The 16,385-nt window shown below is 45.7% G+C and overlaps 1 protein-coding gene across 3 annotated transcripts; it reads left to right on the forward strand.

The window, feature by feature from the left end:
• Nucleotides 1–1,132: 1,132 nt before the first annotated feature.
• LOC144731075 (dual specificity tyrosine-phosphorylation-regulated kinase 4-like) lies at nt 1,133–15,887 on the forward strand. 3 transcript variants are annotated; one of them, XM_078612077.1, is made up of 14 exons: nt 1,133–1,347; nt 1,905–2,112; nt 2,776–2,825; nt 3,652–3,712; nt 4,085–4,233; nt 5,684–5,820; nt 6,623–6,757; nt 7,730–7,865; nt 8,903–8,984; nt 10,399–10,568; nt 11,534–11,594; nt 12,730–12,847; nt 13,844–14,260; nt 14,941–15,887. In XM_078612077.1, the coding sequence occupies exons 3-14, from the start codon at nt 2,790–2,792 to the stop codon at nt 15,125–15,127; spliced, it is 1,689 nt and encodes a 562-aa protein (XP_078468203.1). In that variant the 5' UTR covers nt 1,133–1,347; nt 1,905–2,112; nt 2,776–2,789; the 3' UTR covers nt 15,128–15,887. The 3 variants fall into 3 exon arrangements, with proteins under 3 accessions (XP_078468203.1, XP_078468205.1, XP_078468206.1); XM_078612079.1 differs by having other exon boundaries at nt 1,990–2,112; XM_078612080.1 differs by lacking the exon at nt 1,905–2,112.
• The last annotated feature ends 498 nt before the right edge of the window (nt 15,888–16,385 follow it).

The raw sequence follows: 16,385 nt of genomic DNA on the forward strand, positions 1-16,385 counted from the left end.
AAGCTATCAAAGTTGACGAGCGTAATGTGATTGTTGATGCTACAATGTTTTCGTGGAAGATTAGCGGAAGTAGAGACTCTCAACTTTGTACAATAATCATTATGAGTGATATGAATAATATTGGCCGCGAAAGCCTAGGTGTTAAACTGACCATCAACTCTGTTGTCATGACAAACCCCTAGGCCTACTTGGGGGCCGTCCATAAATGACGTCACGCACCTAGGTGGGGGGGGGGGGTCAGACATTTGTGACGATGTGTGACGAGGGGGGGGGGGGGTTTGAGAAATGTGACGTCACATCAAAATGCGCAACTTTAAATAAATATAGATAACACGTTCTACTTAATTAAATAGACTTTTTAATAAATGTTTTATCTTACATCAGAGTGCAGCGCCACATTTAATACGCACTACAATGACAATAGTTTAAAGCGATTTGAAGCATGTTTTATATTTTTTTGGGGGGGGGGGGGGCGCAGAGCTTTGTGACGTCATATTTGAGGGGGGGTCTCACTTTTTGTGACGCCGTGTGACGATGAGGAGGGGGGGCAAATATCGTCCAAAATCGCGTGACGTCATTTATGGACGGCCCCCAAGCCACTGCGTTGAACTATCATTTGTGGCCAGGTCGCTTCTGAAAAAGAGCTCCATAGCTCAGTGAGCCTTACGTGGTAAAATATTTGTTTAAAAAAATCTATAGTTTAGTTTATAAAGAGTTTTAGTTTGAATGCAATCCAATGCAGTGTCCATTTTCTTGGTTCTTTCGGTAAAGTCACATAGAAGGGAAATAATACAATAATAAAAATTAAACATAATAAAATAAAATTCTCACGACGTTTCGGCCACAACGCAAGCAGCCGTCCTCAGGTGAAGAACAGCGTCCGAATGTCTTTCCGAAAGCCCTGTTCTTCACCTGAGGACGGCTGCTTGCGTTGTGGCCGAAACGTCGTGAGAATTGTATTTTATTATATTTTATTATTTTATGATTTCCCTTCTACGTGACTTTACCGAAAGAACCAAGAAGATGAATCCCTGCAGTCACGAAAGCTTTAAATCGCAGTGTCCATTGTCTGTTACGTCACAATGTTAACCGGGCTTATAGCACGTGGTCACTTTCTCGCTGTGCGTCACCATGACGTCACACGGCGTAATCACTCCGGGCCCCACCTAGTGGCGAGCAGGCGCGCGCTCCGAAGCTCGTCACACATTTACTTTTTATTTAACATTTTCACGTAATATTTGACGAATTTTTTTTTATTTTCGTATTCTCGTCAAGCAAGTGTGGGTTTTACTCACAATTTCGGAAGGAAAGCAGGACGATTTTGTGAAAAGTATCCGAGTTTCTGAGGTGAGTGATAATTTGCGTTCTGAGGCAGGCAGAAGGATATTAAATATAACTACAAAATAATGTATATTTGATTTAAAACGTATTTTAAAACAAAGTACACATTTTCATGGTCTCTATAGGAGCCTTGGGGTACAATGCTCACTTACAAACCCGACGACCCGAGTTCGATTTCCTTTGGGGTCGTCCATAAATGACGTCACGCGATTTTGGACGATTTTTGACCCCCCCCCCTCGTCACACGGCGTCACAAAAAGTCAGCCCCCCCCCCCTCAAATATGACGTCACAAAACTGTCCCCCCTCAAATATGACGTCACAAAGCTCTGCCCCCCCCCTCCCCAAAAAAATGCTTCAAATCGCTTTAAACTATTGTCATTGTAGTGCGTATTTAATGTGGCGCTGCACTCTGATGTTGTAGGAGAACACATTTATGAATTTAATTAAGTAGAACGTGTTGTCTATATTTATTTAAAGTTGCGCATTTTGATGTGACGTCACATTTCTCAAACCCCCCCCCTCGTCACACATCGTCACAAATGTCTGACCCCCTCCCCCATAGGTGCGTGACGTCATTTATGGACGGCCCCTTTGACGGCCACCAACAGCAGTGACGATTTTCTGAACCTGTCCCGGGCCTCCCCTAGGTCGACTCAGCCTCAATTGAGTACCTGGTGCAGTGTGTAGTAAACATCGCCACTGGGGAGACAAAGGCGGCCGGGCGTGGTGCTGGCCACCCACCCCCTCGGGTGCCGTGCCAGCCTTCAAAGGTGCGACTCGCTAACAGCACTTGCCCCAACAGTCTGTTAAGGCTACACGGGGGATCTTTGTCTTTTGGTATAATTGGTCGGGGTAGTGTTGGTGGTAAAGGAGATGATGAGGGTGATTACAATCATGGGGGCGCTAGTAATAGGTAGCCTATAATGATGGTCATGCTAATAGGTCACTGGTGCTATACTGCACTGATGCTCTTATTGTTGTACTGTGTTGACACAATTAGTACACTTTTTGTTGCCTGTGAAGTTAATAGTGGTCACCCTATTACATTCTGAACCCGCCAAAGGAGTGTGGAATTTATATTCAAAGGACATCCACTCCTAAGCTTTTCTATGACGTGGTTTTTTATCAGCCCTGAAAGATAATGGGCTTAGATGACTGTCAATTGAGATTTGATCAAACTAAATGTTAATTGTGACTTAAACTTCATGCGATAGCAAAACCTGTCCGAGATCTCTCCTTTGCTGACGAGTCTCAGTCGGCTCTCAGCTGGGTAAATAGTGGATATTGCACCTCCGATTATCACGGTTGGCGACTTGCGGTGCGAAAGAAGTTCAACATACATACAGGACATATTGAAATGGGTTGGGATTTAGGATACTGTGCTTATTTGGATGAGGGAACGCTCTGACATAATGTGTGTGCTGTTTTGACAGACCAATCCGTGGTTATGTCTGAAAACAAAGATACGAGTGTGCCTGTGCAGGTAAGTGTTCATACCTGACACCTGCTCAGCTGATAGTGCAATGCTACAAACTCACATCTCAATACAATGACACAAACCCAATTGATAGCATGGACACCAATATATCACATCACAGTATACACACACAGATACCCGGTCACTTCAAAGTAATGTACAATGACACAAGCTCTCTGCACAGTACAGACACGATTACAATCTCCACAATAGAAACATTTGTTCCAAGGCCAATGGATGGCCACATAAAACACCTTAAGTGATCACCTGCCCTCTTAGCTCATACCAATTTAGATTACGAACGAAGGGAAATGCAACCTAAGTGTTTAAGCTGTCCACTTATAAAAAGTTAAATCTTGATTTGATAAAAAGTTATTTCTTACGTTTGTTTGCCCAGGTAAGGATCACCTTAGTCTCACGACTCTTCGACAAGAGAGCCTTGTCATCATTTTCCCAGGAGGATGGTGGGGGGAAGATTGCTTCCTATATTGCAGTTGTGTAATTTCATCGATTTGGATCACAACGCCAGCGTCCAGTGGCCTACTCCTGCGAATGGCAGCGCGGGATCTAGACGTCCACTCTGAAGCAGACGCATATTTGTCCCATAAATTATATCAGGGCGGCCGCTGGAATTGAATCGTCAACCTCTTCTGCAACAAGCGACGAACGCACGGCCACTAGGCTACGTTGCCGCGCCGGAGGTTGATCCTCCAGGCTTGATGGCCCACAGGCCACAACGCACGCTCGTGTGCGTCGCGTTGTGCGTGACGAAGGTGTTATTCATATATCTGTGCGTTTGTGTTTCCACGTGTAATTCGTGTGCGACGAACAGGCGTCGCCAATGGATGAAACTATCGTCTTCGCAGAGGCAGGGATATGCTGCACGCCTGCCGGTACTACTACACTCACTACAGTATAATCTTAGCGCCCGATTCACTGCTAAATATGTGCATTTAACACACCTTCCAAAACCATCACCATGACCTCACGAACCTGTGATGTGACAAACCGAGTATCTGCACACGGGCTGATTTCATTGCTCCATTTTACATGAGGAATACTGTACGTTCCCAGATGTGTTGCTTCCACTCCATCGATATTCTCAACCGTCCGGCATAAGACTTAATCACCTCAATGATTCTATACCTTTATAAAGAACACAGTATAAGAGGTTAGGCTGAGCTCTTGTAGGTGATGCTTCCGTCCTTGATGCGTGCTCCCCTTTACAAGTGTGCACGTGTGCCTGTACGTGCGTGCGCGCGCAGATGTCCTCGTGAAATTCCAAGAGAAGATGACGGAATTTGAGTGTGACGAGATCCTTACATACAAATGGATATATTATTTCAAGATGCGTAGTGCGACAGAAGGTGCCTCCAATATCGGCTACGATGATGAAAATAACCACTACATACCGGTACTGCCCTTCAACATGCCCCACGTGCTTTCTAACCAGTTCTCATCTCAATGCAAATGCGACAACCCGTACACACAACGCGCTTAATGCCGTTGCTAATGCTTGTCAGAGTGTTGAATCCTGGAACGGTATAATGCCAATTGAGTCATTTGTGGGTATTTTTGTAAATTTGGCAACTTTGGACCCTGACACCTTCCCTATGCGAATGACATCGTTCACTGTGAACCTGACAGCACGTGTAAAAAAAATGGTTACTGTACCAGCAGTAACAATCGCGACAACCTCAGTAATATTCAGGAAAACAGATGATGAAGGTGACGTCAATCGTGATCCTCTGTGACATGTGGCAAATGCGCTTCCACCAGGCCATGCCACCACCCTGAATGTGTCCATTGAGGTGCGAGGTGGCTTTGATAAATCATGTCTGTCAATGCACTTAGCCAGAATCTGTAAGGTCTTCGGTTTCAAACCAGGGAAGTCGTCTGTGATAAAACTACATTCTTGTATATAGCAGGCTTGATGGGCTCAGCTGGTCAGCAATGAATGCTGAATATGTGCTGTTTTTTTCACTTTAGCCTTGCTCAGCTTGCAGGGCAAACAATGATAATCATACGATTCATAATTGATTGATTTGGGTGTATAAATGTGTGTCGTAAACCCTCCAGCCCACACAACGAATTCATAAAAATGTCACGTGATTAAACTGCGCCAAATACAGTTTCGTGATTAAATATTTTTATTACGTTTCGTGATTTTAAACTATCATTTGTATTATAACATTTTAATTATTTATATTTGCACGATATTCTCTCTGTTATCCCCTTTACACTTTCGCATTAATATAATGGATGGCTGCTGCAATTCTACAGACCAATTGTGTTTTTTTAACCTCAACCTTAAATCACAATGCGTATTTTGGGGGGTTCAAAATAAAAACAAACTAAAATCGTAGTTTTTGGATTGTTATCATTATACGGAATTACTGGGGGCTTTATGCCAAGGTCATTCACATTTCCCCCATTTCAGGTGGCCCTAATGGCCGCAGTTTCTTTCAAGGTGACAAATCTTTCTGCGCAACACTCGGGATCTTTTATGTAGCCTGAAAAATGTTTATATATATGTCCCATCAAGTTTGGTTAAGGATTAAAGCTGCTACAGTGCTGATAGACAGATGGGCAAACAGAAATAGTGGTTCCAAAACCATTAATGGATTTAATTGGCAATATAAACGTGAGCAGTGATTGAGCTCTGGTTAAATGAGTGCTAATTTTGATTTGAAGCTTTCGTGACTGCAGGAATCCATACTCTGGTTCTTTCGGAAAGAAAAGTCACGTAGGTCACATAGGGGACTTTACCGAAAGAACCAAAGAGTATGAGTGCTAATTTGTTATTAAACTGACCGAACGATTGAACCGTGTGTCAACCAAACTCTTCTGTAATCTTGTTACAGGTCATGGATGAGCATCTGGCATATAGGTACCAAGTACTGAAGGTACTTGGAATGGGAGGTTATGGCCAGGTGCTCCAGTGCCTGGATCATAAAACGAAACAGCAAGTGGCTCTGAAAATGTTCAAGCATGAATCAAGGTGAGTTTGGACAACAGCTACACCTATATCTGGATTTGTGAAAAGAAAAGTAACTTCTGAGAATACTAACTTGCGTTGTGTAGACTGTATGTAGCATAGGCAATGCTGTATCATATCAATCGGTGGTTCTTAACCTTTACTGCCGCCTTGCACTCATTTGAGTCTCAATCGTGAAAAAATATATAATGCTAATAGATACATAGGCTTGATGAAACAAAGTAGTTGTACTTACATGCCTGTGCTTAATTTGTGTATCGACGATTTACCTTCTAAAAACATCTGGCATGTCCTGCACCCCCAGAAAGGGCATCTCGCAACCCTAGAGGGTGCGTTTACCCCCAGCTTAAGAGCCACTGATCTAAATAGTGATCAGAAGCTGATGTTCCCTCTCCGAATAGAATTATAGCCCAAACATCATTAGAAACTGTTTGTATTATGCGACCACCTTTTATATCTGTGGTACCTGTAATTTTTTGGGAATTTCGATCTGAGGGCCCCCCCCCGATGGGTATGAGTGCTGCCCAATTGGTAGTTTGAGCGGATACAGCGTTTTGACTTGGACTCGCTGATCCGATAGCGTAACTGCCACCTTGCCGTGATGATGGGGCACTCGGTCACTCTCTCGTGTAACAACAAACTGACAACGTCTCTGCCAAACGACGTTAACCGGGATTGAGCGCTCACAGCCTTGACCGATGCTCGATTGACTGAGCCATATCGGGCCTTCACGTGTCACTCTGCCTTTTTTTAATGTGCGAGCGCTAAGAATGTGGTGAGACTCATTCGTGCTTTCTCTCCACAGCATCGTGCATAATACGTACAACTCGGAAAGGGAAATCCTAAATGTCTTGAAGTCGGTGGACGGCAATAACATCATCAGACTCCTTCAAACCTTCAGATTCAGGGGCCACTATAATATGGTTCTTGAACTTGTCTTGTGAGTAGAATTGCATCCGTTTAGGCAGTTGCATTCGTGTGATTGTGTGCACTGGTCGCTTCATCTCAATGCTTTATTGTTACTTTTGGTATCTCATGTAATATAAAACAATACACATGCAGCTCCTTCTTTGCACGTAACTATTTTTGGCACTTTTTTGCTTGACTAGATGCCTTTGAGCTGCGTGGGCTTTTTAAAATATAGCAAAATAAAAAAAAAACCTCTAAAGTTTCCCCCGCCCCATACTTCCCCACACCAGTGAGCGTGGTTTGAACGGATTGTTGTTGTGGTTGTTGTGTTTAGTTTGTTGTCCTTCCCCCGCACCTCTGATTAGCACGGTTGGCTACGTACGATGCGAGAGAAGTTCAACATACAATATTGAGTTGGTTACAGCACATTAATACAAGGAATCTGCCTTTATTATCATTTATACTTACGGTCAATGGTAGCGCTTGTTCGCTGTAAATGAAGTTGCTGCCCACCACTGGGCCATCTGTGTGTGGAATATTTGTTAAGAGCCTCATTTTAAGGGGCACCACGGTGGCGAGATGTTTACTACCTCGCGTGATATACACGAGCTCGTGGGTTCGATCCCGACCTTGACGCCTGCTGCTGTATATTTGGAGTTTGGATGTTGTACCCGCGGTCGTGTGAATTTTTCCCCAGGTCCTCCGGTTTTTCTCTCCACATTTAGAAACACGATGATAAGTCACTTGTTTGCACTATCGTTTGTGGCCAGGTCGCGTCTGAAAAAGAGCTATATAGCTCAGTGGGCCTTACCTGGTAAAATAAAAAATTAGTTTTTTTGGTTAGCCAAGATCATATTCCCCTGGGAGAGATTACAATTAGATTTGGTATCGGGAAAATCCCGAGCCGCAGTCAAACCGCGAGTCCTGTACATGGAGCCAACCCTACACAGTGGCCATGAAGAATAAGAAGGGATGTAACCGTTGATATTGTGCTGTCTTGCAGAGGAGGAAACCTGAAAGAGGAACTCTCAATCACCTGCAAGGTTGATTTACCCAAAATCAGGCTCTACATGAGGTCCATTCTGAGGGCCCTGGTGAAACTCAAGCGTGAGGCGATCATTCACGGAGATCTGAAGCCAGTAAGTAGAATATCAACATCCTCCTGCTTCGTTCATGCGTTCATTGATTTGTCTGTTTGTATTGCCTATGAAGCAGTTGATGCCAAATACGACTCCCTCGTGATTGAATGATAAAGTAACACATTCCTGCGGTGGGAGCTGGTAGGAACGTTGGGTTGCTCGGTCAATGGCCAGGGTCAACGGCGGCGTGGTGTATTCCGCAAATATGCCCGACTGTGAGGGCGGGCACAAGCCGGCATGAGTAGGTTAAACGTTGAGTTTTATAAGGGCACCACGGGGTGACCAGCCCCTCCCCACCCAGCCCCTCCCCTCTCCACCCTCCCCTCCCCACCCAGCCCCTCCCCACCCTCCCCTCCCCACCAAGCCCCTCCCTCCCCACCCAGCCCCTCCCTGCACGACGGACACAATACTCCCCTGTGGGCTGGTGTAACCAGGAGGTTCCTACCAGTATTAAAACGCTTTATCTATGAGCCATGTCATTAAGTCTTGAGGCAGCAACTGAAAGTGCCATTGCAGAATGCTAACACTTGTTTACAACAATCATGAACGTACACAAACATAAATATATATATATATATTTAAACATATGCTTTTGAAATCCAAGAGTTGCTTTAATCTAGGATTTTATGTACATCTACTTGCTATAAACATTGGGATTATTGGAAGTTGCATTACAATGACAATGCTCAAAGCAATAACTCATAAAGGTTTTTGGGTTATATCACATGAATATAAATGTCGTTAACCCACCTCCTCCAGACAGCCAATTAGTGATGTTTGTCACATGAACAAAACGTGCCAATTAGTTACTACTTCAGCACACCGGTGAATATTAGTTTGCGAAAGCCTACGTGTTAAATTGAAGCAAAACTGTGACTTGCAATGTTAAACAAAGTGTTGAATTGAGCAAAACAAATTCACGATAAAAAAAAGTAAAAGCTCGTTATTAAACGCATTACCGATTGGTGTGAGCACTGAAGTAGAGTGGCACACCCAGGACTGATTTTAAATGAGCACTCCTCCTTTGTCTTCTCCAGGAAAACATCCTCGTCAAAGACCATGACACCGGCGATGTCAGACTCGCCGATTTTGGCCTCAGCGTTCGAGAGCGTCCCCGTTGTAAGTGAGCTCGCCTGTGGGTGTGCACTTGTTTTACGTGTGTGTGTGTGGCACAGGTGGTGCATTGCCAGTCATCTCAGTCAGTCAACCCATGGCACCTGCAGGGTCTGTCCCGTGACCTGCTGCCAACGGGCGTTTGACACTTGACGTGGCCTTAAAGTGTACATAGCCTGGCACAAGCGCCGTGGTGATGTCACCGCCACTAAGTAGCTAATGGCGGTTGTTGTTGTGCTTATTTGAGTGTGGGGGGGGATAGTGGTGGAACAGTGATTTGAACTAGACCTAACTTCCAGTCGTCCAGGTCATTTCTTTGCTATGCACAACACTCGCAGTTGGTATTGAATAGGTCTGACCTAAGTAAACTTGGAACAGTAGCTGCTACAGTTCTGTGTGCTACACAATAGGTGCTCACATACAACATTTGTTCTAACAGTCAAAGTAAGTTTTAAATATATATTTTTCTATGTTCTGTTGTTTTGTTCGAGTTTATGTATTATTGTTTAATTTATCTACGCACATTTCTCTGCACGGAAAATTTCTGCCATTGCTGATCAGCTTTGGGCTGGACACGTGTGTTGAAGGGCTTCATCGCTCATCAGATTCCTTAGGCTTAAATCATTCGTCTATGTCTCAACATGAGGTGGCACTCAAGTTCAAGTTTCAAGTTTCAAGTTCATTTATTAGGTGTAGCCCTGTGAGCCATTCGGCTCTTGAATTGGGTGCAACCGCAACAAACAAAAAACAAAAACATGAACAAAAAACATCTTAAAGTGAATATGTGACTGAGTGCAAACAGAAAATCCAAGAAGAGACAGCAAAATATTGCAGAAAAAACACTGTACACCAACGCTGTGCAAAAATCCCAGTGGGATGCAAGTCAAACAACAACAACCACAAAACAACTTAGATTAAGGCCATCAGTCTAACTCTGTACTACAACAAAAACAAACAAGGCTAAACCAATACAATTTTCGAAATCACAATAAATGGCATAAACAACATGTACTATCAAAACCCTGCAGCCATAGCTGGCTGCATGAGTCACTCCACAACAGCAGGAGCATCATGCCCGTTGTTGGTTCTGAGTCAATGGTGGAAATTCTACGTGCACGTTGATGTGGGTGTCTATTGCAATTGTAGCGGCGCAATGTACGACTCCGAGGCAGGTTCCGTCAGGGGCTCACGCCAAGTTTATTGAGGGCTTACGCCGAACCAAACTCCCCTAGCCTATAACTCCCCAGGGGACTGTGATGCCTACACCCCGGCTAACTCGGCTCTCATCCCTGCCCCGGGCCTCTAAAACCCACCTCAGACGCCGTGCTGACCGTAATAGGTGCTCGCTAACAGCGGCTAACCCACCAGTCTGTTAAAGCTATCCGGAAGATGAACCTTTTTGTTTGTGTGTGGCGAGCAGTCTTTATGCACCGCGGCACCAAGGGTTACATGGCCCCGGAGATGTACCTCCATCTCCCGGTCACGTGCTCAGTGGACATGTGGTCTCTGGGTTGCATCGCAGCAGAGCTGGCCACGGGGAAACGACTATTCAGGAAAAAGCAAATATTTCACGTTGGGCGCATCATACAGGTACGTGAAGAACAGGATAACAAAAAACCTCAGCATGGACAAATAGATATCATTTAGAGATCTAACCAACCATAAACCCTGCAATCAACGAGAGCATTGTTTTAGTTGATGGTGGGCGATGGCACGTTTAACAGTAGGAATGGCAAACACATTTCTGCGCAATTAAGTGTACGGTTGTAATCTTGCAGAGTCCCAACGTCGTTCTGCGCGATGGTCCAAATTTTCCAAAGTTGAAAAATTACCCACAAATCACTACATTTTTTAAGTTGTACATAACAACCATCGTCTCCTGCCGAAAACTTGCAGGGACCTCCTGTGAACTAGTCAAGAGACTGAGGCTTTTTTGGGTAAACAAATGTCATATCATTAATTATAATATTCCTTTTAATTATAATAATTATTGTTCTCTGGGTTAGGGTTACCTTTGGGCTCGTGGGTTTTGTGAGTTGCAAAATCATGCATTTATGTAGTACGCATCTCATCCATCGGGTTTCATGATATATATTTTTATTATACGTCCCAATTTTTTGCACCTCCAGAGGTGACAACCTTACACCGGGCTAATTCCCCTGGTAAATACGTCCTGCTTCTGCTCGTACACAGGTGCAGAATTGACATCGTTATCGCGTGGCCAGATGTCAGTAGAATTGGGATTAGGGCTCATTATTTCCAGACTCACACACACACCCTGAGCAGTCATAGGGTTCAGGTTATATTGATGCACTACGCTGTAATATACACCACGTAGACCCGCAACCACCTGCAACAATCTTGTCTGTGTAGTGGTCACCCTATCCAAGCACTATCCAGGCTAAACCCGGCTGCATTTCTGAGATCTGATGATAGTGAACGTTTCAGGGGTGATTTGGTCGTAGGCAACCGGATGTATGTAATCACGTGTTTATTTACATCTGATCCCACCCACGTCAACTCATCGCCACTGTGGTGTGTGTGTGTATATACAGGTCCTGGGGCTTCCGCCAATGAACATCATAACAGCCTTGAAAGTCAAGATTATTCACATTGGTGAGTGGAGGTGTCAGTTTTGTTGCCAGATAAAAGGGTAAAAAAACAATTATCATATTTTGCTACTGGCAAATGAGGTTCCAATGGTGAGTGGAGGGGAGTTGCTACTTCTGCTGTCACTTTTCATCGAGCTATGGCCATGCAGCCAGCGATATTATGCTCTGTGTTAATCTGGGTTTTTTTTGGCCCATGAGTCTCCAAATGCAAGTGCATCTTGATTTTGAGATTTTAAAAAATTAGCACGTTTAGATAGCACAGTGTATGGGAAAAAGCCATAGTTAGGTGCCATCTAACAGCGCTAAATATGCGCATTACATCGATTTACAGACATTAGTCTTTCAAACATATAAACGTGGCCTCGTTGAATATTATTGCCAATAAAGTAAATGCCAAATGTGTGTCAGGTGTATGCTTATCAGCGGTTATCAGTAGAGCCGGCCATGCTATCTTACATGACAACTGTGTTATGGAAATACTCCTTGTCACACCTTTGATTAAGCGAGGTTATCTGCAAATATCAATGCAAAGCTTCGTGGTTTTTTCGGTAAAGTCACGTAGAAGAACAGGGCTGTCGGAAAGACAGCGTCCGAATGACGTCTTTCCGACAGCCCTGTTCTTCACCTGAGGACAGCTGCTTGCGTTGTGGCCGAAACGTCGTGAGAATTGTATTTTATTATGTTTTATTTTTATTATTTTATTATTTCCCTTCTACGTGACTTTACCGAAAGAACCAAGAAGATGAATCCCTGCAGTCACGAAAACTTTAAATCGAAATTCAATGCAAAGCGTCTGCTGCTGTTCGAATGAGGATCGGGGAGTGCTCCTCTTCGTTGGTAGTCCCCAAGCCAATCGTGGGACGTCCAACATGAAACTATCGCGGGCGCCAAGCTTTCCACAGGACAACCCACTGATGACCTGCCACGGTAGGATGCTCCTCTCTGTTCAGCCTCGAGGGATGTTGAGCTGAGTCAACTGGAGCCCGGGATTTGGATTTGCGCCATTCAGTTTGTGCGTGAAGTACGACTCTTTCGCACCGTACGTAGCTGACCGTGATAATCAGAGGTATTGTAGTCTGCTTCACCAGTACTAATTCCCCTGTTGCTTCTCTTTCTCTCTCTCTTCTCTCTGAAAACAGATGATGAAGGTGGCGTTTATTCCAACGGCAAGAAAACCACCCCTGGCAGTGACCCCCTCGACAAACTGCTTGGGATCGAAAATATTCATTTCCTCCACTTTGTCAAAAGATGCCTTGAGTAAGAGACAAATCACTGACTGCGCATCATCTCTTTTGGGTAGCCATCAAACGAAGATGGTCACCGCATCACTCTTACCTTCCGCTATTAGGAAGCCAATGGAGCCTTTGAATCTAGATTTAAAACGAATCTCCTCCGACTAGCACGGTTGGCTACGTACGGTGCGAAATAAATTCAACATACATATGTCCAGGGGCGGTTTCTTCATTAGGGCGATTGGGCGACGCACCACCAATGTCATTCAATCACAGAGTCACGCTAGCCGTCACTGTGCCTCTGGATATAGTCCAATCAGCGTCATGCTACGTTCTGTGGAGTACCGCCTCTTTTTGGGCGATTTCCCTCCAGCTGAGAATCGCCCCGTGTGGTCCCATAGACTTACATTCAAAGATGTTTTTTTTCGAACGGGGGCGCTGCAATGCATTCTCTATGGCTTCCGGGAGGGCTCGCCCTAACGTGTTTACGTCATCATACGTAAGCACGTTTCATCCAACAATATAATTTGTCGCCACCTAGTGGAATCTTTAATAAAAGAAACTTGAGTGGTTTGTTTTAATAGTGAGTATAGAAACAAACAAGATGTATTGTAAGAGTCACTTTATTTTTCATTAATATTAAAGAAGTGAAGTTGCCTTTACATGCTTAAGCTGTTAATTTATCCATTGCATGGGTGGACCTTATCCTTATCAATCATCCAGACATTTGCCCCCCCTGAGAGATTTTGCAGGAAGCCGCCACTGCATATATCTGAGTAAATCATTAAAATTCAGATTTCTTATTGACACTCGCTGGAAAAAAGTGCGCTCACCTGGTTGAGCTTGGCCAGCTTTATACCTTTTCAGGGAAAAATGTATCTTCCTTGCACCTCCTTAAATTGAATACAAGATTTGCTTTGGCAGAGGGTAAAGATAGCTCACACCCACTCCAGATTTGAAAAAGAATTTAGAAATGTTGCCGGCCTTATATTTTTTCCCTTGGTTTTTATTCGCTTGCCAGATGGGATCCTATTCGGCGGCTCACACCCCAACAGGCCCTGGATCATCAGTGGATACGTGACACCTCACCCGACCCGGCTGTGGAGCCTCAGTCGGTGTTGACGAGCCCATCCCTAGACCCAACAGCACCAGCGCCTTCTGACGCACACGAGACAACTTATCTCACTCCTGGCAATTGCGGAACGATTTCTGGACCATCCGATCCGGTACCCGTCCAGTCTTTACTGGCGTCCACCAACACATGGAAGTCGTACATGACTGCTCTAGAGTCAAACTGTGAGCAAACGAACGTGATCTCCTTATCACTACCAACATCAATCCACGCCCAGGGGCAACGTGACGAGAGGTCGAGCGGCACTCAGGAGGGCCTCCTTGAAAACGTCGGCGGTGAAGAAATTGAGTCGACCACGAGCCGACAGTGAGTCTCTGTGTGCAAGTGCACCTTTGGTGAAAGTGTTGGGCTGGCTGGGTTATTCAGTGAAAGTCTCCCTTCAACTGGCGTAGGGAAATTTACATCTCCAATGCGGGGACACTGAGAAATTATAGTTGATTGTAGACGGCGCCTGTCTGTACTACAACTGTTGTAGACTCCCACAGAGCGGTACTGATTTATGATCGATAGGAAATAAATGGAAACTGTTGAGCCATATTAAGATAACCTCAAAGAGATAATGGTTCTGTATTCGATGAGATTACTATTTTGTATTTGAAGAGATTAGGTTTCTGTTTTGAATGAGACATCTACGTTGACTTAAATTTAACTGTTCCATTGACATGACTTAAACACACATAAATGTCCCCAAGCCACTGATGGATATAATCCCTCATCTCCTAACATCCTCTGAGCCAACCTCCAGCCAATTGCAGTTATGCCCATGATAAATACAAACTTATTCAACTGTATCCCACTGAGAGCTTATGAGTTAAATAACCGTTCACGTGTCAACAGTCCCCATCATCCCTTTGGGGTATCGTAAAATGAACAAAGCTTGGCCCTGCCATAGCACTGTAGAATCTCCGCCGCTTTCCTCAGGTTGCCAATGGAGATGAGTACCGGACTCAAGAGCGTAACGATGGGACGCCTTGTTTCTGTGCCAGGTGGGAGCCCGTTCCTTGCCCCAGCGAGGATCATCGCGATGAGGGGAAGGAAGATGCCGTCACCTTCCCCAGGGCGACGCAAGCGAAGGGGTCCCGGCGGAGATTTCCACTTGTGAAGAAGGGCTTCCGGGCACTTCTTTGCTTCATCCGGACGTACTGCTGCTGCGGTGTGGGCCGAGGAGACTGAAGGCCCAGGCAGTGAAGTACAGGGTAGTGAGTGTGGGGGGCCGGGGTGGGGGGGGGGAATTAACCCCATGCCTTGCGAATTTGTTGTTCCCCTAGCAGCTGCTACGTGACATGGATCCCAGCGGCAGGAGAGGCGATGGCACGGCAGGAGAGGCGATGGCGGAGACGCTGAGGACTCGTCACGCACTCGGGGAATCGTCCGGTGCCGGCAGTGCGCGGAGAAGACCGTGCGAGCCAAGAGGAGTGGAAGATTGCTGCCCATCATCACACACCGCACACGCAGGGGACTAGCCCTGATCAATGGCCCCTCACAATCGGACCTCTCCCCTGAGGTTTTCTTCCCAGGCGGCCAAATGTGCGAACTCAGCCAAGGGTTTCCCAGAGGGGAGGAGATTTGGCCAAAGTCTGATGTGAGTTGGGAGCCCCGGCCCCTGTGACGAGAGTGAGTTTGCCACGAGACCACCTCCAGGAGAGTCCGGATGACAGCAAATGGACGCATGATAACCGTGTTGTATGCTAAGAAACACACAGCACCCAGTGTTTTTCGTGGTTAGTTGCCACCGGAGCCTTTAGTAGGTTAGCTAATATTGCATTCTCTCACCCGTCCGTGTCTATGTCGAGACCCGGTCGTGACTCGTGTGCATTTGAGATGCAATCTTAGTGGTATCCTGAAACAAGTTAGAGGCTCGTGTTGACCGTGCGTTCCATTGGCATATTGTGTAACCCGAAAGTTTCTGATTTAATACAAATCATGAACAGTGTATCCACGACCAGTGTCTTCTGAGCGGGTGTTGTAAGAAGAGTGTTGGGTAGGATGGCGTAGCGTGGCCAAGGCGCGACAGGCACAGGCGACAGCGCGCCAGTTTAATTCTCCCCAACAGCGAGTGGCGAGTGGCCTGTGCGGCGTCGGGGAACCTCTTGCCGACTTGCATTGTGGGTCGCACGGTGTTCAGCGAGCGGAGGAGGAGGTGGGAGTGAGTGTGTTTGCGAATTTGGGTGCCGCTGCGCCCGCCGTCTTTGGGACTCGCGGTCATGGGTGGAGCGTGAAGATTTCGAGCTGCGTGAGCGGGTCGAGCCGCATGGTAGAAGCAGTCGTGAAACACTGGGAGTAAAACGTGCCTACTGAGGATATGCGAGAGAGGGGGCAGAGACTTCCATTGTGCACCACCGTGATATGTGCACCACCGTGCGCCACCGCACACCAGCGTCAATGTGTACCACCGCCACCGTGTACCACCGCCACCGTGCACCACCGCCAA

The sequence above is a fragment of the Lampetra planeri genome, chromosome 37 (assembly GCF_965212315.1).
Source record: "Lampetra planeri chromosome 37, kcLamPlan1.2.h2, whole genome shotgun sequence".
Taxonomy (NCBI): domain Eukaryota; kingdom Metazoa; phylum Chordata; class Hyperoartia; order Petromyzontiformes; family Petromyzontidae; genus Lampetra; species Lampetra planeri.